Source organism: Scyliorhinus canicula, chromosome 1 (assembly GCF_902713615.1).
Source record: "Scyliorhinus canicula chromosome 1, sScyCan1.1, whole genome shotgun sequence".
In the NCBI taxonomy this organism is placed as follows: Eukaryota; Metazoa; Chordata; class Chondrichthyes; order Carcharhiniformes; family Scyliorhinidae; genus Scyliorhinus; species Scyliorhinus canicula.
In genome coordinates, this window is record NC_052146.1 from 225,353,657 (window position 1) to 225,376,136 (window position 22,480).

The 22,480-nt window shown below is 43.4% G+C and overlaps 1 protein-coding gene across 2 annotated transcripts in view; it reads right to left on the reverse strand.

Annotated features, from left to right (window-relative positions):
• The window catches only part of cnksr3 (cnksr family member 3), a 158,105-nt gene that overhangs the window by 32,503 nt on the left and 103,122 nt on the right, over positions 1 to 22,480 (reverse strand). For both annotated transcript variants that reach the window (XM_038808448.1, XM_038808453.1), the window contains exons 5-6: positions 20,637 to 20,678; positions 18,778 to 18,897 (exon numbers count right to left, since the gene is read on the reverse strand). In XM_038808448.1, coding sequence (XP_038664376.1) covers positions 18,778 to 18,897; positions 20,637 to 20,678 — 162 coding nt within the window. The remainder of the gene's footprint in view (positions 1 to 18,777; positions 18,898 to 20,636; positions 20,679 to 22,480) is intronic.

Consider the following 22,480-nt stretch of genomic DNA (forward strand, 5'->3'; position numbering starts at 1 on the left):
TGGTACATACAGCTGCTGCTGTGTGTCGGTGGTAGAGGGAGTGAATGTTTGTGGATGGGGTGCCAATCAAGCAGACTTCGTTCAGGATGTGTAAAGCTCTTAGTTTTAAAATTATTTTGGGGCAATTTAGCGTCACCAATCCACCTGTGGTTTTTGGGGGGGGGGTTGTGGAGGAGAGAGAGAGACCCACGCAGACACGGCGAGAATGTGCAAATTCCACACGGTCAGTGACCCAGGGCTGGGATCAAACCCGGGTCTTCAGTGCTGTGAGGCAGCAGTGCTAACTATTGCTCCACCGTGTCACCCTTGTGTCAAGCCTCGAGTGCTGTTGGAGCTGTATGCATCTAAGCAAGTGGAGTACATTCCATCACATTTCTGACCTGTGCCATGTAAGTGGTGGACAGGTTTTGGGGAGTCAGGCAGGGGTTACTTGCCACATGATTCCCAGCCTCTAACATGCTCTTATAGCCAGTATTTATATGGTTAGTCCAGTTCATCATTTCTGGTCAATGATAACCTCCAGGTTATTGATGGTGAAGGATTCAGCGATGGTAAAGCCATTGAATGTCAAGGGCTGATAGTTAGCTTCTCTTTGGCGATGGTCATTGCCTGGTACTGTTGTGGTGGGAATGTTACTTGCCATTTGTCAGCCCAAGCCCAAATATTGTCAAGTCTTACTGAAGCAGTCCATGTCCAAATGCAGCATCTGAGGAGTCACAAATACTACTTAACAATGTGTAATCATCAGTGAACATCCTCACTTTAACCTTATTTAAAAAAAAAATAAACTTAAGAGTACCCAATTATTTTTTTCCCCAATTAAAAGGCAATTTAGCGTGGCCAATCCACCTAACCTGCATATCGTTGGGTTGTGGGGGTGAAACCCACAGACATGGGGAGAATGTGCAAACTCCACATGGACAGTAACCCAGGGCCGGTTTCGAACCCGGTCCTCAGCGCCGCAGTCCCAGTGCTAACCACTGCGCCACATGCCGCCCCTCACTTCTACCTTATGATGGAAGGAAGGCCATTGATGCAAGTGACTGACAGTGGTCAGATCTAAGACACTACATCCTGAAGAACTCCTGTAGCGATATGCTGGAACTGAGATGATTGACCCCTAACTACCACAACCATCTTCCTTTGTGAGCTACAATTCCCCCACCCCCACGGCCAGGTATGACACCACCCAGTGGAGAGTTTTCCTCCCGATTCCCATTGGCTCCAGTTTTTCTTGGGCTCCTTGATACCACATGCTGTGAAATGCTAACTTGATGTCAAGGACAAGCACTCTCGCCTCACCTGTGGAGTCAGTTCTTTTATCCATGTTTGAGCCAAGGCTGTAATGATGTCAGGAGTCGAGTGACCTTGTTATGGGTTCCCTTAGAATCTACTGCAGACCCAGTCTAGCAGCTATGTCCTTTAGGACTCTGCCAGCTCAGTGTGTGCTGGTGCTACCAAGCCCTTCTTGGTGATGGACATTAAAGTCCTCCATGCAGGGTACATTTTGTACCCTTGTCACCTTCAGCGCTTCCTCCAAGTGGTATTCAACATGATCCATCAGCTGAGGGGGGTGCGCTACACAGTAATCAGCAGGTGGTTTCCTTGCCCTGATGCCATGATCCTGGCTGATCATTCACGCCCAATGCCCTTTTCCCCCTAATTATCCCCATAGTCCTTTATGTCATTGGCATTTAGAAATCTGTTGATCTCTGCTTTAAACATACGCAATAACTGGGCTTCCACAGCCCTCTGGGGTAGAGAATTCCAAAGATTCACAGCCCTCTTGCGTTTCAGATAGTTGCCCATTATTCTGCCATTAAGACTTCCGCTGGACCAATGCATGTTGTTTTTCATTACAGCCACTACCGTTCTCTTTTGATCCATAAGGCCTTGTTATTTAATTTCTCCTACCCGCAACCTAACCCAGCCCTTCCTTTTGTTCAACCGCCTCGCCCCCCTTTCAAAAGCACAAAACCAAAACCTTTGGTTACTGGTTTACGGGGATAGGGTGGAGGCGTGGGTTTAAGCAAGGTGCTCTTTCCACAGGGTCAGTGCAGACTCAAATGGGCCGAATAGCCTCCTTCTGCACTGTAAATTCTATGATTCTGGTTCCTACTTCCCTTCTTAAAAAAAAAAAGAGTATTATTGGACTTGAGACATTAACTTTTGTTCTCTCTCCACAGATAGTGCTAGACCTGCTGAGTTTTTCCAGCACAACTGAACAATAGAAAATTATACCCCAAAGTAAACGGGATTTGGCAAAAATTCAGCCCCAAAGTTCTGCTGCTTTAAAAAAGGCACAAGGCTAAATTTATGATTCACGGAGTATCTAATTAAATTACTGTATTTAATCATTTTACATTAATTTAGCAGCCAAAGAAAAATCTCATTTTTGCTGCTGTGAGGACATGGATTTCTTGAGTGCTCTGTTGGTGATGACACGAGCAAAATATTTCTTGGCTGCTACAAGCAGACCAGAAAATGATTTACGACCAGCAAGCACAACAAAGTATTAGAAGCTTGAATATTGCTCCTTTGGAGAAGATTGTAAAGTTGTGAAAAGATTGGCAGTGATTAGCTTCGAATTCTCCTTCCGTCACTGTTACCATCTTCATACTAGCCGATGGGCTGGTCGATCCCTTACAGCGGGAAAGTTCTTTGAGAGTCCCAGAACGCAATCATGACACCATCTTCCAGTAGCTACACCTATCCCACTGAATGTTACACAGAATTCAGAGCCAGAGATTTGGTTTCCAACATTGGGACTGTCGGGAGTGAGTTTTAAACCTTGCAATGGACTTGGAGGCGAAAATGTAACCAAGAGATAGAAAGGGAGCGTGGATGCTTCGGGATTCACCCTGAAGGGTTCTAATTTTAAGATAATGCACCCCTCCCTCATCCCCAGTTCTAGAGTTTCCCCACCAGATGAAATAGTTCCTCCCTTTCTACCGTATCAATTCTCGATTCATCATAACATGGTATTTCGATCTGTCCCTTCCATGCCCAAGATAACACTAGCCTAATGTAACCTGCATTTTAACCACCTGGTATTGCTCAAGTGGCACATCCTTTCTTTTTTTAAATGGTCATTATACTGGAACCTCTCCTTGCACCAATTTTCCATCCATGTATTTGCTTTCCTGAACTGTTTATTTTAGATTTGTCACGAGTACCGAGGTACTGTGAAAAGTATTGTCTGACATACAGTCGAGGCAGATTGTTCCATACATAAAAGACATCGGACATACAATAAATAGACAGACAGACATTGGGTGAAGCATATGGGGTGTAGTGCTTCATAGTTGAGAATATGCGTGGAGACATCTGTTCAGTCCATAAGAGGGTCATTCAGGAGTCTGGTAACAGAGGGGGAAGCTGTCTTTGAATCTGTTAGCACCATGCTCCCTTTCTATCTCTCGGTTACATTTTCACCTCTGTGCTCTTGGACTTTTGTATCTTCTGCCTGATGGAAGAACAATACTGAAGAAGCGTGACACCATCCAGGGTAAAGCAGCTCACTTCATTGGCACCCCTTACATAAACATTCACTCCCTTCACCACTGACTCACAGTAGCAGCAAGTATATATCATCTACAAGATGCACTGCTGGAACTCACCAAGGCTCCTTAGGCAGCAACTTCCAAACCCACGACCACTACCATTTAGAAAGAAAAGGACAGCAGATACCTGGGAAACCCACCACCTGGAAGTTCCCCTCCAAACCACACACCATCCTGACTTGGAAATATATCTGTTTCTTCACTGTTGCTTGGTCAAAATTCTGGAACTCCCTTCCTAACAGCACTGTGGGTGTACCTACACCACATGGACTGTAGCAGTGAAGAAGGCAGCTCACCATCACCTTCTCAAGGGAAATTAGGAAAGGACAACAAATGCTGTCTTAGCCAGCGAAGTCCACATCATGTAAAAACAAATAAAGAAAACAACATCCGTGGCCACAGGGTATAAATTTTGTACCTAGGTCTATACCTGCATCTTTCAATGTAGCTGGAGTAAACCATCAGGCTCTTGTTAGTTTCTTTGTGTGTCAGATTATCACTAATTCATACTTCAGCTCAATAAAAGAGCAGAAAATGATTCCAGACGCACATTTCTCATGGGTGTTGTCATCTGGAACAGGCGGTGCCCACAAATTCCTAAATTCTGCAGTATTACCATTATCTTCTCTGCATTTAATTATTTAACAGCTAGTTATTGATTTTTGATGCTGATTTAGCCTTAATACCAAATTATGCTCAAATTTATTTTGGTTTCACTCTTGCCTCTGTTTTTCAGTTAAGCATACCGAACTTTTGACATTTATTTACTTATTCATTTTTTGCCCTGGCCTTTTATGTTATAATTGTTTGGAAGCTGTTTAGGTCCTTAAATATATGAAATATTCAGGCACAAATACATAATTGAACATTTAGCATTGGAACCGAAGAATAAATGTTTCTTCACTTGCTTCTTCACTCTGACCAGTGTCTTTATTCATTTAGGGCGTGATTCAACTAATGGGAACAAAGTTCCATAGCGAACGCATTTAGCCGTATGTTTCCCAGTGCCGAGAAACACATGGGTATACAATGCCACTCACATTAAATAAGGGGCCTTAGTGGGAAATGTGCGGCTGAGGCACCTTGGCATGGCCAACATGGCGGTGCTCCTGCCAGCAGACAGTGCTACCTGGGCACCTTCGCAGGGCCAGGCTGACACAAGTGGCACTGCCAGGGTAACAGACTAGCATTGCCATGGTACCCAGGTGGCACCAGCAATGCTAGGGTACCAACCTGGCCAAAGGCATGTACCCGGAGGCCTCCAACCTCCTGGGTGACCCCCACGGGTGCTGTTCTGTCTGGCCCCCATTTGTGGGGATCAGAGCTGAACGGCACTCACTCGCGGTCTCAGAGAAGAAGGGTTTAGATACCAATGCCTCGGTAACCTTGGGAAACTAGCTGTCTTGCTTGAATATGCAAATTAGCTAAGACGTGATCCGCTCATAATGGGGAGGGTTTACATCGCAACATCTCACGCGATCACGTTAGATCACACAAGGCATTGCGAGCTGGGTAGAGCCCGGGAGCGGGGTCTCTGCTTTTAATCGGCAATGCTGTGCCACGGCGAGCTGGTTTTCGGGCACAGCATGGTCATTGGATCGAGTCCTTTGTTTCAGCCTTGTCGCCACTGATTCACCCACAAATATTTTTGACTAGCACTGCTGACTTATGGCGCCGAGGACCTGGGTTCGATCCTGGCCCAGGGTCACTGTCCGTGAGGATTCTGCACAATCTCCCCGTGTCTGGGTGGGTCTCACCCCACAACTCAAAAGATGTGGCAGGGTAGGTGAATTGGCCACGCCAAATTGCCCCTTAATTTGAAAATGAAATTGGGTACTTTAAAAATTAAGTATATTTTTTTTAATGAATCTTTCCTCCAGTACATGTAGGTGTTCCAATCTCCACTTAACTGATTTATTTTGAAATTTATGACATCTATGAAGACTCGTGGCCAGAAAGGATATTTGTATTGAAGCTGCAATTGATTCAAAAAATGATGTGGAGATGCCGGCGTTGGACTGGGGTGAGCACAGTAAGAAGTCTTACAACACCAGGTTAAAGTCCAACAGGTTTGTTTCAAACACAAGCTTTCGTTGTTTCAAACACGAATGGACATACCTCTCCATTCACCTGAGGAAGGAGCTGCGCTCCGAAAGCTGGTGTTTGAAACAAACCTGTTGGACTTTAACCTGGTGTTGTAAGACTTCTTACTTGATTCAAAAATGTTACCTAGTAGTTTGTATAAAGAATTCACCACTGAGCCTTTACTTGCAACTTTATTTATATAGTACTTTAACATATTAAAACATCCAAAGATGCTTCACAAAGGCAATAAAATAGGGTAAGGAGTCAAATAAGGAGATATCAGGGCAGATGTCCAAGAGCTTGGTCAAAGTGGGGGGTTTTAAGTTATGCCTTGAAGGAGGAAAGTGAGGCAGAGATATAGAAGGTTTAGGGAGGAATTTCCAGAAGTTGGGGCTTAGACAGTTAAAGATATGTTCATCAAGGGTAGGTCGATTAAAATCAGGGATGTTTAAGAGGCCCAAAATTAGAGGAGTGCAGCTATCGTGGAGGGTTGCGGAGCTAGGGGAAATGAGAGAAATAGTGTTGGGCCAGGACATTGAGGCATTTGAAGATACAAACTTAAAATTAAGTAATTATTTAACCACGAGACATTGTAGGTCAGCGAACACTGGCATGATGAACGAACAGCATTTGTTGCAAATTATGACAAGGACAGCAATCTTTTGGATGACCTCTTACATGGAGAAGATAAAACATGAGGCACCAGCCAGTAGTCTGTTGCAACGGTCAAGTCAAGAGTTAACGTCGATGAATGTTTCAGCAGCAGATGAACTGAATGAGGTGACAGTACAGAGATGGAAATAGGCAGTATTGCTAACAGTGCGAATATGGTTGAACGCTAATTGTGGAATCAAATATGACACCGAGTTAGTGAGCAGTCTGGGTCAGCCTCAGACATTCACCGGGGCAAGGGATGGAGTCAGTAGTCCAGGAACAGCATTTGTAGCAGAGGCCGAATCAATGGCCTCAGTCTTTCCAATACTTAATTGAGGAAATTTCTGCTCATCCATTCCTAGTTGAGCAGTTTTATAATTCAGCAACAGTAGAAAGGTTGAGGGAGGTGATGGTGTGATCTAGAGCTGGGTGTCGTCAGTATATGTAGATAAATAAGGATGGAACCAAGTCAGTGCCATGTCATTTAGCTAGGCAATGATGCAGGGTCATTCAAGGGGGATGGTGTGATCTATGAGAAAGGTTGCAAACATATTGAGAAGGACGAGAAAGGAAGGGATGCTTCACCTTTTTACAGTCAGATAAGTAGCAATTTTTGACTTTGAGAAGAACATTTGTGGTATTATGGCAGGGACGGAACCTGACTGGAAGAATTCTAGCATGGAGCTCCAGGCAACATTGGTATGGATTTTGGACAGAATAGGATTCAAGACTTTGGAGAAGAAAGGGAGGCTGGAGATGAGCCTGTAGTTTGCAAGGACAGTGGGTCAAATGTTGATTTTTTTTGGAAGATGTAATGCCAGAAGATTTGAAGAGAGGGTCAGAATAGGAGAAGAGGGGGCCACCAATAACATCAGGTAACATGGGAGCTGAGAAAGGAAATTGGGTGGTCAGTAGGAATATGGTCGAGAGAGTCAAAGGAGAGTATCAACCAGGATAATGAAGTGGGATAGGAGAGAAACTAGAGAAGGAATCAGGCTCAGGGATTTGGCCTGAAGGGCTATGGGAAGACAGGCAGCTGATCAGTTAATCTCAATCTTGGTGATAAAAGAAACCCATGCACTCCCACAATGGTTTTAAGGATTGCCTTTGTGTTAGGGGTGAGGGTGGGGAAGACAAGGTAGAAGAGCTGAGGAAAGTCGCTTACAGTAAAGAAGCTAGGGATTATCTTTGAATTCCAGGAATAGTGAGCACTTTTTGCAGATTCATGTTTTAAGTGGTCAGGCCAGATCTGGCAGTGATGGCGAAACCAGCTGTCCACCATATCCATTCAAATTTACCCCCTTGGACCCAAGGGAGTGAAGGTGAGGGCCATGCTGGTGCAACGTTTAGGATGAGAGCGCAATGGTTTTAATTGGGACTGGGACATCATAGATAAAGGGGAAGGTGTGGGTGATGGATCAGTAACTGTGGAAATGTGATGTGCAGAAGGGTAAAGGGTACACAATTGGGAATGAGAGCATAGATCCATTTAAAAAGTTGCTCCTCAAATACAAGAAAAACAATTTCCATGAGTTTTTTCCTTGTTATAATTGGCAAGTCCAGACAGATTCTTCATGTGTGCTTAGGGATTAAATATTAATATACTTTATTTCACATGGGCACCCATGGTTACAGTGCACGGGATCAATGAGTTCAAGGATTCTTCCAGTCATTTTATAAGTTGAGTGTCAGAAATCTAGGCCCAGCAACAGAGCGTGCAATCTAATGGAAAGGTTTCCAAGTGTGATAGTGAACAGGAAATGTCATGAGCTTCCTGACAGTCGATCCGGCGAGGCAGTCACCAATATCAATTGTTAATTGGGCCACTTAACGAGGCCTCACACTGTGAATGATGTCCCGCTGGCTGATTCGCCAGGACCGGGCTCACCAGCTCCCCACAAGCAAGGGGGAGAAGCATTTAAACTGATCTCGTAAAGTAAACCCCAGACAGGACGCAGCCATGCCACCAATGAGACCAGCTCCAAGATTTGGGAATGTTGAACTGGCCAGAATGTTGGATGCGGTGGAATCCAGACGGGATGCTCTGTTCCCCCGAGGAGCTCAGAGGGTCAGCCAAAGGGCATCCAGTGCTGCCTAGGAGGTGGCAGCAGCCATCACGACCTTCACTGGTCTGAGCGGGTGAGTTGGGGGATAAGGGGTACCCCGCTTAGGGCCTGGTTATAGAGTTTTACTGCACAGAGGGGCTATTTGGCCCAGCGTGTCAGTGCCGACCATCAAGCACCTTTCTCGTTTTAAATATTTTTTATTCTCCTCCTTATTTTCTCCCAAATTTACACCCAACAATAACCAGTAACAAATGTAATGCCAATCCCCATATCAATAACAACGATCCCATCCTCCCACCAAACCCCAGACGTTGGCCCACATGTTAACATAAACAAATGACAAAAAGGAATCAGGAATCACCCAGTCACCATTAACACATACAGTCCCTCTCTCCCCTCATTCTCTCCCCTCATCGCCCCATAATGTTCAATGTGATCCAATTCTCGAAAGTGGATAATGAATAATGCCCATGAATTGTCGAACCCCTCCATCCTTCCCCTCAGTTCAAATTTGACCTTTTCAAGCATCAAGAATTCCAACAGGTCCCCCCGCCACGCCAGGGCACAGGGTGGAGAGGTTGATCTCCATCCCAACAGGATCCGCCTTCGGGCGATCAACGAGGCAAAGGCTAAAACATCTGCCTCCACACCCGTTTCCAACCCCGGCTGGGTCCGGCACCCTGAATATGGCCTCCCGAGGGCCCGGGTTCAGTTTCACATGCACCATTTTAGCAAATACCCTAAACACGTCCTTCCAGTAATCCTTCAGCAGGACCAAAACATATGAATGTGGTTTGCGGTCTCCACCCCCCACAACGTTGACACACATTCTACCCCCTCAAAGAACCAGCTCATCCTCGCCCTTGTGAGGTGTGCTCTATACACCACCTTCAGCTGTATCAGCCCCAACCTGGCACACGAAGTGGAGGCGTTCACCCTCCGGAGTACGTCACACCACAACCCCTCCTCCATACCCTCGCCCAATTCTTCCTCCCACTTTGTCTTGATCCCTTCCAGCAGCGCATTCTCCTCCTCCAAAATACATCGATCTATTCTAATCCCATTTTCCAGCACTTGTCTGAAGCCTTATATGCCATGGCGTTTCTTTTTTTTTTTTTATAAACCGAGTACCCAGTTATTTTTTTCAAATTAAGGGGCAATTTAGTGTGGTCAATCGACATCTTTGGGTTGTGGGGGCGAAACCCACACAGACACCGGGAGAATGTGCAAACTCCACGTGGACAGCGACCCGGGGCCGGGATTAATCCTGGGACCTCAGCACAGCAAGGCTGCAATGCAAACCACTGCACCACCGTACCGCCCGCCATGGCGTTTCAAGTGCTCATCTAAATGCTTCTTAAACATGGAGGGATCCTACCACTACCACCCTTTCGGGCAGAGAAAGGGAGAAAAAGGTTTTCCTCAAACTCCCTCTCAATTTCCTGCCTAATGCCTCTATCTGGATTGGATTGGATTTGTTTATTGTCATGTGTACTGAGGTACTGTGAAAAGTATTTTTCTGTGAGCAGCTCAACAGATCATCAATGACAAAAAATTAAAATAAAAAGAGAATACATAATAGGGCAACACAAGGTACACAATGTAAATACATAAACACCGGCATCGGGTGAATCAAAGAGCACCGGCTCTTTAAAAGAGCCCATGGAAAGATCACCCTACCTAAGCCCACACTTCCACCCTATACCCCATCTAACTTTTTTTTGGACACCAAGGTCAATTTAGCATGGCCAATCCACCTAACCTGCACATCTTTGGACTGTGGGAGGAAACCGGAGCACCCGGAAAAAACCTTATGCAGACACGGGGAGAATGTGCAGACTCCGCACAGACAATGACCCAAGTGTGGAATCAAACCTGGGAACCTGGAGTGGTGAAGCAACTGTGCTACCCATCTTGTTATGCTCTTGGCGTAGCATAAGCGGCATCCTTGATGTGCACGTGACAAAGGAAGGTTCAGACGTGGAGATAACTTCAACATGTTTATTAAACTATTTACAATTCTCTTACTTGGGTTCGCCTCTACTGTTGATCCTTCTATAGCTACTCAGACTGACAAACCAGTCTGCTACAATCCACGTGGTGAGTGTGATATTGAATCAACCCTGTATCTCTACTCACTGAGTGTCTCCACTGGAAAGAAAATGATCATGTGTGCTGTGTCCTTTATATATGGCTTGGTGTAATGCCTCCCTGTGGTAGTGTCACCTCTGTGTATCGTGAATGCCCATTGGTCGTGTCCTATCTAACTGACCTATTGGTTGAGTGTCTGTGTGTCATGTCTCTGGTGCTCCCTCTAGTGTCTAGCTAGTCTACAAGTATTTACATTAACCCGTATGTATTTACAGTGATGCATATCACCACACTACCGTGCCACCCATTCTGCTTGGCATGGCTGATAATTGTGCTTAGGAGTTGATTCCAGAGTGTACTTGGAAATCCAGGGGAATGTAATCTTAGGAGGAGAGACTGAAACCCTGTGAGAGGTGTGGGGTAAAGTGGACAGCAGCGTGATTTTTAGGCCCGATATAGACTGGACACATTAAATTAAGAATTGGACATTTTAAAAGAAAGCACATTCGGAACCATGCAGGCTGGATTGGAATTTGAAGTTGGCCAAGTTTGAATACACGGAACACAGACAAGACTGCCAGGACATACATGGTCCTGCCCTGTCAACAACACATCAGGAGATAATCAGTCCCATTCAAATTGAGAAGATCGTTGTGGATTGCCCAGATAAAGCTGGACTTTCTGGCATCCAGTTACCATGTATGGAGTAAGGTTACATGTGAACAATGCACCAAGAGATGCACCTCTGGGAGTGGGTTCCTGGTGTCCTGCAGAGTGGCAATAAGCAACTCCATTGGGTGTTGTGACCTTTGCCCTGAGAAGTCATTGGTTGAAGGCCAGTGAACTTACTGGAAAGGCACGAAGAGGGGTAGAAAGACCGACTGCAGGGGGTGGCACGGTTGACGCAATGTTTAGCAATGCTACCTCACGACGCCGAGGACCCGGGTTCGATCCCGGCCTCGGGTCACTGTCAGTGTGGAATTTGCACATTCTCCCTGTGTCTGCGTTGGTCTCACCCCCACAACCCAAAGATGTGCTGGGTAGGTGGATTGGCCACGCTAAATTGTCCCTTAATTGGAAAATAACTAAATAAATAAATAAATAAATAAATAAATAAATAAAGATCGACCGGCCAGAACCCTCCCGAGTGAAGACTAGACACATAGGTAACAGAGAAGGTTCGACGACAGACCAGAGATGGAAGGACGCAGCGTGTTAGACCCATCTTCACAGATGAAGGCCCTGACACAACAGAAACTCGGAGAATTGGACCTGCAGCTCGACTGAGTTCAACGGCATGGCTAGTATTAGGAATCTTAGGAGTATTATTATTATTTCTGATAATTTAAGAGGGCTGACTGTTAATTGTGTTTAATAATATACACTTGTATTTGTCCTTTGTTTATCTCACAAAGAAAGGCACCTGGGTAAAAGGTTCAGAGTGATAAACTGCTCGAAGTGTCAGAGGTTTTACACTCACCAGGTGCCATTGATGAAACCAAAAAAGGTTGCAGTGACCTTTGGAGAGAATTCCAAGGCAAGATCATTGAAGGTGAAGATTGGAATCCCTCACGAGAGAGACAAAGTTTCAATGAGACTGTTCTACACACTACGGTCAATCTCTGGGTGAGTTGCTGAGAAATCCATGAAATCAAATTTGGCTGCATTTAGCATTTATTCTGTTGTGTGGTGTGTTCATGTAATAATAATAATAATCTTTATTGTCACAAGTAGGCTTACATTACCACTGCAATGAAGGTCCTGTGAAAAGCCCCTAGTCGCCACATTATGGCACCTGTTCGGGTACACAGAGGGAGAATTCAGAATGTCCAAATTACCTAAAAGCACATGGGAGCTGTGGAAGGAAACGGAGCACCCAGACGAAACCCACGCAGACACGGGGAGAATGTGCAAACTCCACAGAGACAGTGACCCAAACCGGGAATCAAACCTAGGATCCTGGCGCTGTGAAGCGACAGTGCTACCCCCTGTGCTGTCATGGCATCATGTACCTCATGTATTCATCTATAAGATAGATTTTGTAAGTGTTTTATCTTTCTGAATTTGTATACTAAAGTTTATCTTGGTTTGTTTAAAACCCCTGGAATCTTGCGGCTTTAATAATCTTATATCTCAGGTCAGCATGTGGCACAGTGGTTAGCACTGGTACTGCGGCGCTGAGGATCAGGGTTCGAATCTCAGCCCTGGATCACTGTCTGTGTGGAGTTTGCACATTTGTCCCCATGTCGGCGTGGGTTTCGCCCCCACAATCCAAAGATGTGCAGGTTAGGTGGATTGGCTATGCTAAATTGCCCCTTAATTGGAACAAAAAAATAAAATAATTAGGTACTCTAAATTTAAAAAAAAGTATCTTAAATCTCAAACACAGTCTACTTCAAATCAACACATTAGTTCCCTAACCGGATCCTGCCCACAACGCAGGGACGCCAAGGATCATAACAGGTGTGACTGGCAGGACGGCAGCTGCCAGAATACAAAGTAACGGTATCAACAAAGAAGAGAAAGAAAAATTAGCCAACATAAAAAACACCAAACAAAATAGGGGCAGAAATTAGGATTTAAAATTATTGAGTTCAGTGTTGAGCCCAGAAGGCTGTAAACTGTCGAGACGAAAGAGGATTTCAATGGAAGACTGGCAGCAGCAGGCTGAAGACAGAAAGATCAGAGTGGGAGCGAGGTGGAGAATTTAAATGACAGGTAAGTGGTAGCTCAGGATCGTGCTTGCTGACTGAACAGAGGTGTTCCGCAAAGCAGTTATCCAGCCTGCCTTTGGTCTCTCCGAGGTAGAGACGACCATACCGTGAACAGTGAATACAGTAAACTGAATTGAAAATACAGTAAACCACACTTCAAGAGAACAGTTTCTCTCTCCATAGATGGGTTTCCTCCAGGTGCTCAGAGTTCTCCCCACAGTCCAAAGATATGCAGGTCAGGTGGATTGGCCTTAATCAATGTGTGGAGTTGCAGGGATGGGGCAGAGGAGCGGGTCTAGGTACAGTGCTCTTTCTGAGAGTTGATGCAGACTCGATGCACTAAATGGCCTCCATCTGCATGGTCGGGATTCTATGCTGCTAAACCTGCAGAGTACTTCAAGCATTTTTTTTTAATTTCAGATTTCTAGTGTCCACAGTATTTTGGTTTAATTTCACTGCATTTTCAGTGCATTCAGTGTCTGTCAAATTTAATGAGCACAGTAAGAAGTCTTACAACACCAGGTTAAAGTCCAACAGGTTTGTTTCAAACACGAGCTTTCGGAGCACGGCTCCTTCTTCAGGTTCACCTGAAGAAGGAGCCGTGCTCCGAAAGCTCGTGTTTGAAACAAACCTGTTGGACTTTAACCTGGTGTTGTAAGACTTCTTACTGTGCTCACCCCAGTCCAACGCCGGCATCTCCACATCAAATTTAATGAGCACATTGTTTTCGACAAAAGTAAATGCGGAATTTTCTTAAAAGATGAGATCTTTAAATGAACCCTTTTAGATTGTTGCAGCAGGCTGAAGGTGTTCCTATAATACAGCCGAGTAGGAAGTTCCATGCTTTTGATCCAGCTACAATAAAGGTTTGGTGATATATACCCAAGTTATTACGGTGCGTAAACTGTAGCAGAACGTGATCCCAATTTGCAGGACATTGCTCAGCCTCCAACTAACAATGTTATTGACTATAAATGGAAGGTGGTGATCTCTGTCATTGGAGCTCATTGCTTAACACGAGGTACAAATGTTGCGCGAGCCGAATATTTGCGACTCACCAGCCCACCCTTAGATGTTGCAGGTCTTAGTGCTTTCAAGCACGGGGGTGCTTAAATATCTACACAAATGCAAATTGAGCTAATCACGGCAATAATCAGCCAATAGCTCCACCTCTAACCTAGAGGTCAGCTGAAGGTAGTCTCTTCCGTTATCCAACAACTGCACTTACCTTCCTTTGTGCTACTTGATAAAACTGCTGACAATAGTGGACCGAGCATACCTGGACAAATTATTTTGTTGTGCAAAGCTCGCACGTCATTTGCATTGAAGCAGTTTAGACAAGGACATTCTGGAGTTAGTTCTGGAGCAAAGATCATCAGCAGTACAACTGGGACATTATTATGGTCCAGAGTCCTTTGAATCTGGGTACTCAGCAGTTTCTCAATGTCATGTGCAGTAAGTGTAATTGCCCAAACATTTGTATTTGTTAAGTATAGTGGGGGCCTAGGATGAGGCTAAACAAAATCACCCAGTCAGCTTTCCGGCTGCAAACACTTCAGCCTCGACTCTGCCATCATTCAGGATGGGGTGCTCATGGAGTCTCCACCTCCCATTAGTTGTTCAATCAAGTGGATGTGACAGGACTGGAGATTATTTTTACCCGATTCATTGGCTGTGGGATTATATTTATTTATATTTACATTTACATTTTATTTACATTTATAACATTAATAGTTTGCGGTTTGCAGTGCATGTAGTCCTGTGTTATAATTTTGCCAGATTGGGGTCTCATTTGTAAGTACCTCTGGTGATGTTCCTGGCATCCTATTCCACACTCTTCATTGAGCAAGGCTGATCATCTGGCTTGATTATAGTGAAGGATAAGGGCAGCCATGAGGTTACATATTGTGATGATACACAATATTGTAGCATAAAGCCCCACAGTGCCTCAAAGATACCCAGCTCCCCTGTCTGGTTTTAATCTATCCCACTTTGCATGGAATATTGTCAACACATGTCCAAATCCTGTTCTGGTTGAGGTACATTCAGGGATTGCCTCCTCACACAACCCCTAGTGGTGTGGCAAATAATCACTAAGGATCTGCCTTCAGGAAGATGAAAAGGAAGAGGTGGAGAATAAAAATAGGGTTTGGTCTCCATGAGGCCTATATGGTGGTGGTCAGTCCTACCAATGTCACCATGGATAAATACAACAGCGAAAGATAGATTGGTGAGGACGAAGTCAATTAAGTTATTCCCTCATACTGATTCTATCACTACTCGGTGCCAGTCCAGTTTGGCAGCTGTGTCTTTCAGGACTTGACCAGTTAAGTATTAACTATTAAAAAGTATTAAGTATTAAAAACCCACTCTTGTTGATAAACTTTGAAGAACCCCAACCAGTAAAATGCCATTTCTCTCTTTTACTTTCAGTTTTTAAACGGGAGGGGAGGGAAATGTAATATAGTATCAGAAGAGAAGTCCACACGAGAGGTGAAGAGAAACTGTTTGTTTCTTGAACAAGAAACTATTTACATGTTGCACGTAGGTCCCAGTTGGAACTTCTCTGCTCAGCTCCTACTTGGGTTGAGCTTTCATACATATAGTGTCCATTACTCCACTGATGGGGCCTCCCCCCTTAGCGGGGAAGCTTGTACTCAACGAGACTCATGGGGAGACTAATTGGTCTGACCCCATGGGCCTTGTGCGGGTTATAAAGGGTAAACAAGCTTTACTTTTGCTCAGTTTTTCTCTCAAAGCCACCTCTATTCAGTAGTGCTATCAGTTCAATTGTCAAATCACAAAGTTAACAATTCCTGCGTATAGTGAGGTTGAACATGTTTGATAATTTAAACTGCTGAATTTGACCATAACAAAAAAAGGAAATTTCCCCCCAACTTTCCAGACTCTGCTCACTTTAATGAGTACTCTTAAAAATAAAAATTGTGGTCATGTTAAGAAAATCTCTTCCCAGCAAAACTCACTAACCCAATCTCCATCATAAATAATGGAAACAGCACAGTAGAGATTCCTGAAATTCCTTTCAGTCTACAATGCTGTAATCCCAGATGGATATGATTTGGATCTTTCCCAAATACTTCCACAATGAGTGTATGTTGACTGCAAGTACAGCTGTTAACTTCTTTCATGCTCAGGCAGAATATCAGTGCTTCACACACGAACATTTGATTAAATTCAAGCTTCTTAGAATTCTGCAAATCAATTTTCAACTCAAAAATTGCAAAACAAAATTGCTTATTTGCACAGCAAGAGGATAGTCTCTTTTAATTAGCAATCCCTAAAGTTCATCTAGTTCAACTTCTACTATCCTGCCAGTTTCATGATACAATAACAGGGCTATTGACTAATCATAACAATCAATTGTTCAGATGACAACTCTCCTAGAAGAGACTCAAGGAAAACTCCATTGGCGGATAGCTTTGGACATCATAGGTCCTAGTCACCTTTTGCCTCCCAACTATTCTACACATTCTCACAAGTATTCTATATGTTAATATTTTTCCATAGTATGTCTGGCCCTTTCCTTAAATTTGCAAATAAAATGGAAGTTGCTTCAAGAAATCTTTCCATCAATAACTCAAATACCAAGTGGTCTTTTTCCTTTGCTGTCCTGTGCACCCAATCACAAGCTATAAGTTGCAAATAAAATTTTAAGTTGTTTCAGAATTAATGACGACCTGTAACTTCCTGGCTCCCCAGTGTCAGGTTGTGGGAGAGGGATACCAAAGGTGTGCTGGGAAATCCCTTAGAAGTTCCCCAGCAAGGGTTAAGTGGCAATTTTCCAAAAGCACCAACTTCCCCCAGACAATTCCACTGAGCTGGGAACTATCGATAAAACGATTTAAATTGCTGACTTCAGATAGTTCTGCCAGTGTTACACTAATAGTTACTCTGAAAAGATTAGAAGAGATAAAAGCACTTTGAACCTCAACGTAAAAGACTGAGACCTCAGAGGCCGACCCACCACCTGCATAGGATTCCCCACCCTCTGAATCAACACAATGGGACCCCTCCATACCCAGCTGGATATCAACCCCTGTCCTCACCCCCTGGGCCTGACAGGCGCCGATCCACGCATCTCCCCACCAGCCCCATCCATCCAATATCCAACCCGCAACCCCCCTCCCCCACATGCCCGAATTTCCCCTTTCCTGAGTCAGTTGAAACTGGTGCTTACTTTAGCACAAGTAAAGGGTACCAAGGCAACACAACACTGATTTCCATTCCGATGAAATTATGGCCCAATATTTGTTTTTACTTAACACAAGTAGCTCGCCCAAAGAATTCTGATGCAAAGAGCAGATTGTTTGGTATGTTCATTTGGTGCAGTCCAAGATTTAGGAGGGAAGAGTCTAAATGGAGACCACTGCTGCGGTTTGGCAATAGTAGATGCTGTATTATAGTTTGGTGTTGTGTAGGGGTAATGGGAAATGGACAGTGTAGGCAATTTTTAAATGAAACACACAACTGAAGCATGAGAAGAGCTATGCCGAATGGGGCATGGTCGCCTTAAAAAGGCCAAGTTGGATACTTGAGCAAGTTCAGGCAACTATATAGCATGCTACAAACAGGATTGCTTAGGAATTCTTTCCACACCTCAAGACAATGTTTAAAAGCATCATTATCAAAGGCATTGCTGTTACTGCAAGACAAGGTAGAAGGATCATAGGAGCTAATAACTCTTGGCAATGTGCTGGGAGGTGAGATAGAGGATGGTCTATGGGTGGACGCATTGGGTAGAGTCAATGCATCCGCAATGTTTGCCAGGCTCAGCCTGATACAATTTAAGGTTGTTCACCGGGCTCACATGACAGTGGCCCGGATGAGCAGATTCTTTTGGGTGGAGGACAGGTGCACAAAATGTGCAGGAGGACCGGCGAAACATGTCCACATGTTTTGGACATGTCCAAAGCTTAGGGGATTTTGGCAGGGGTTTGCAGACGTCATGTCCACGGTGTTAAAGGCAAGGGTGGCGCTGAGTCCAGAGGTAGCGATTTTCGGGGTGTCAGAAGACCCGGGAATCCAGGAGAAAGAGGCAGACGTTCTGGCCTTTGCTTCCCTGGTAGTCCGGAGACGGATACTATTAGCATGGAGGGACTCAAAGCCCCCGAAGTCGGAGACCTGGCTATCAAGCATAGCTTTCTCTGTTTGGAGAAAATCTAGTTCACCTTGAGAGGGTCACTGTTAGGGTTCGTCCGGAGTTGGCAACCGTTCGTCGAATTCTTTGCGGGAAATTAATCATCAGCAGACTGGGGGGCGGGGGGAGCAGTTTAGATTAGAGTGGGGGGTCAATAAGGGTGGGACCTGTACGAGAGGTAAATGGCTTTTACACTATGTTTATGGTTTCATGTATATTGTTTATTTTGTTGTTACTATACTGAAAATACCTCAATAAAATGTTTATTTTAAAAAACTCTTGGCCATGCGACGGAATAGATATTTTGTGGGATATGGCTGAGAAAGATTTTGTGAAATATAAATTGCTAAAGAAACAAAAACAACCAATTAGAAAGGAAAAAAGTGCCACAGGTCATGACATGGCAGACAATAAATTACATTTTTTTAAAATTCAAAACATCTTACCAGTCCTTCACTTGGTTTGAGGTTTATTAACTGAACCTCCTCTAGACAAGCACTCTGGCTTAACAAAGGAACTGAGGGAGATCTATTCGTCTGATCACAGATACCATTAAGAATTTTACACTAAGGAAAAAGAAAAGATACAAATTGGACTACAAGGCATAGAGTGAACACATCAAGAACATGCACTAAATTTATATTTTCACTTAAAAATCCTCCAAGGACACTTCTGGATCAAAAGATACTTTAAAGATCTTTACATATCATATTTGCACTATATATTTTGCCAAAATATAAATGCACGCTTTATCTTATGAATTTCTAACTTCTACTTACTTGCAGTTCCAATAGATTAAAAACCTCGCAAGTTTTCTTTTTAAAATAATTAAGCTAATGAACATAAAAGTGCAAGACCAAACAAGTCAACTCAAATCTCAACTGTTGCAATTTGAGAAAGTGATGGCGAAAGTGGTGGAATTATCTGGATCACTACAGCCAAAACAGGATGCATTGCAGTCTTAACATGTTACCATACTCTAGACCAGGGGTGGGCAAACTACGGCCCGCGGGCCGCATGCGGCCCGCCAAAGGTATTTCTGCGGCCCACCAAGTCATTAAAAAAAAAAAAAAAAAATTTTTTTTAAAAATTTTTTTTTTTTTTTTTAATTTTTTTTTTAAGGTTAATGGGGGGGGGGGCTATTGGGTTACTTACTGGTATAGGGTGGATACGTTGACTTGAGTAGGGTGATCATTGCTCGGCACAACGTCGAGGGCCGAAGGGCCTGTTCTGTGCTGTACTGTTCTATGTTCTATATGAGGCGCCCAGAATCATAACCGGGTGAAGTAATTATTTTACTTAATATACTATGCGGCCCTTTGTGAATTGTGAATTTCTGAATGTGGCCCTTGCACGGAAAAGTTTGCCCACCCCTGCTCTAGACCGTATACTACTAAAGGAAGATCTCCAAATTGCTAAATTTTTAACTCCACTTTAAACGTTAGTAATAAAAGAAGCAAGCAGGTAAATTAGATTTAGGGCAAGTGCAGATTTTACATTTAAAGCTACTTTACTTTCTAAAAATTACTTTTCTGAGAGGAGTGTGCTCAAGGACTGAGATGAGTCATAGTTGAAAAAGAGTACAAATTAATGGTTTAGTATTCAATTTATCAGAAATAGGCCCTTTCCATTCCAATCATATATTACATAATGCCCATCATTAAAAGGAACAGCTTGGCTGCCTAAACCATTGGTACTTTGAAATGCTTGTTCATGGGAATGTGAAGTACACAAGCTTAAAAATAATATCAGAACAGATTCGGTTTTAGGACCAAGCATCAACTCAAAAAAACAAGAAATGTTCAGTGAAGTACTGCACTGAATTGGGACGGTCACAAGATTGACTCTCCAATCTATGTTGTATTAATTCCTCTCATCTGGAGTGGTGTTAGAGGTGTATTGGACGTCAATCAATCTGGGCGAGAGAGGAGGAAAAATTAACTTGTTATCTTACTAAGAAGTTTAGCATGTGGACAATGTATACATGTGGACAAATGCCACTCAGCAAAAAATGACCCCCACTTCCTCTGCTCAGACTGAAAATGCTACACAAAAGTTATTTTCATTATATTTTTAATCAACCTGGTAATTCATGCCTTTTTTATATTAGGCAAGATTATATTAGGCAAGGTTATGAGAGTGGAGAGGAGATAATTGAAGGTTTGCATGTATACTTTCCCTGCCAATAATCAGAGCTCATGTTGACATGCAACCACTTCCCTCTTGCTTCACCATGCAGGGTTGGGTTATATCGATGATTGATGATTTGATTTACCAGAAGTATGAAAGAAAAGTGAGCACTTACAACATTAATAACACCATCTTCCATTTCAAACACAGTGGAGTCCTGTCAGTGAAAATCAATGCAAAAATAAAATCAGTGAGAGAATTATGAATTACGAAAAGTCACAATTTAGATCACCAAGTTGGAAACAGGAAATGTAACAATGACCAATTTCACTGAGGATTCCATTGAGCGTATAAATGAGACTACTCTAGTGCTTTGCTGTAATCCATAAAACATAGGTATACATCTTTGTGGACTGCTTTGCTTGTTCCAAAGTTCTCAACACAAACTTTGCATTTCCTTTTTCCTTTCCCTTCAATGAACCCATACTGTTCTATCTTTTATTCTCTTCCACCCTCTACCCCATTTGTTCTTTCTCACCCTCCTTCCCTTTCAATTGCCTTCCTTCAATTCTGAAGTGTCTCTCCACAGATGCTACCAGATCAGAGTGTTTCCAGCACTCTGGTTTTTATTTCAGATTTCAAGTTATCTGCAGTATTGTTTTTTTATTTTATGTTCTTTGGATATAACCAGTCTAATTCGGCTTCATATACTCATTGTGATAATTCTCAGAACTTGATTTGTGTCTCATGAGGATCATTCTTCTCTGAAGTTCACATTCTGTTGCACCTAATCTTTTAGGGTTAGGTAGTTCTATCAATACGGACGTATAAATGGTCTTCTGGATTTAAGTCAGGTTGCACATTTTGTTGCAGAATAAGCTGCATCTCATACCTAAATTATTCTAATGCCAATATAAGTTCTATGCATATTGTCCCATAACGTATAACATAAGACCATAAGAACTAGGAGCAGGAGCCAGCCATCTGGACCCTCAAGCCGACTCCGCCATTCAATAAGATCATGGCTGATCCTTTTGTAGACTCAGCTCCACTTACCTGCCCACTCACCATAACCCTTAATTCTATCTCAGCCCTGGGTCACTGACTGCGTGAAGTTTGTACATTCTCCCCGTGTGTGTGTGTGGGTCTCAGCCCACAACCCAAAAAGAGGTGCAAGGTAGGTGAATTGGCCATGCTAAATTGCCTCTTAATTGGAACAATTGGCTACTCTCCCTTTTTCCTCTAGCACTTACAATTTCTTCCTTGCTCATTTTTCGCATTGATCTTTTGCTACATCACATTCTTTCTTATTTATTTCATTAAGATAATATTTTCCGGTATCTTTATTCTTGTATTATCTGCATTCTACATCACTTCCAAGATTTCGGCCATCTATTTTTAAAATTTGGTATACATCTTTTTCGACTAATGATGTGTTTTATAGATTACATCAAGGCATTTGACAGATTGGGGCATAAACAGATGTTTCAAAAGCGACATAAATCTTTCCATGTCCAAGTTAACACTGCTTCAGAACTTGGGGACCATACAGCAGCCATCAGAATTGACAGACAAAGGGCAGCACGTGGCAGTGGTTAGCACTACAGCGCCGAGGACCCATGTTCAAATGCCGGCCCTGGGTCACTGTCCGTGTGGCGTTTGCACATTCTCCCGGTGTCTGCGTGGGTTTCACCCCCACAACCCAAAGATGTACAGGTTAGGTGGATTGGCCATGCTAAATTGCCCCTTAATAAATAATTGGGTATTCAACATTTTTTAAAAAATTGACAGACAATGAATACATTGAATGGATAGCTATAAAAAGGAGTGAGACGTGGTTGCATTCTGTCTCCAGATCTTTGTGGCAAGATTGAAGATATCTAGCAGAATTATCAGAAATTTCAGCAGATGTACAGAATATAAATAATCTAAGACATGCAGACGGCACAACAATTCTGAGAGATAGAGGAAAATCTGCACGACTCCTAATCACAATTGTAATGGTAGGTGATATGGATT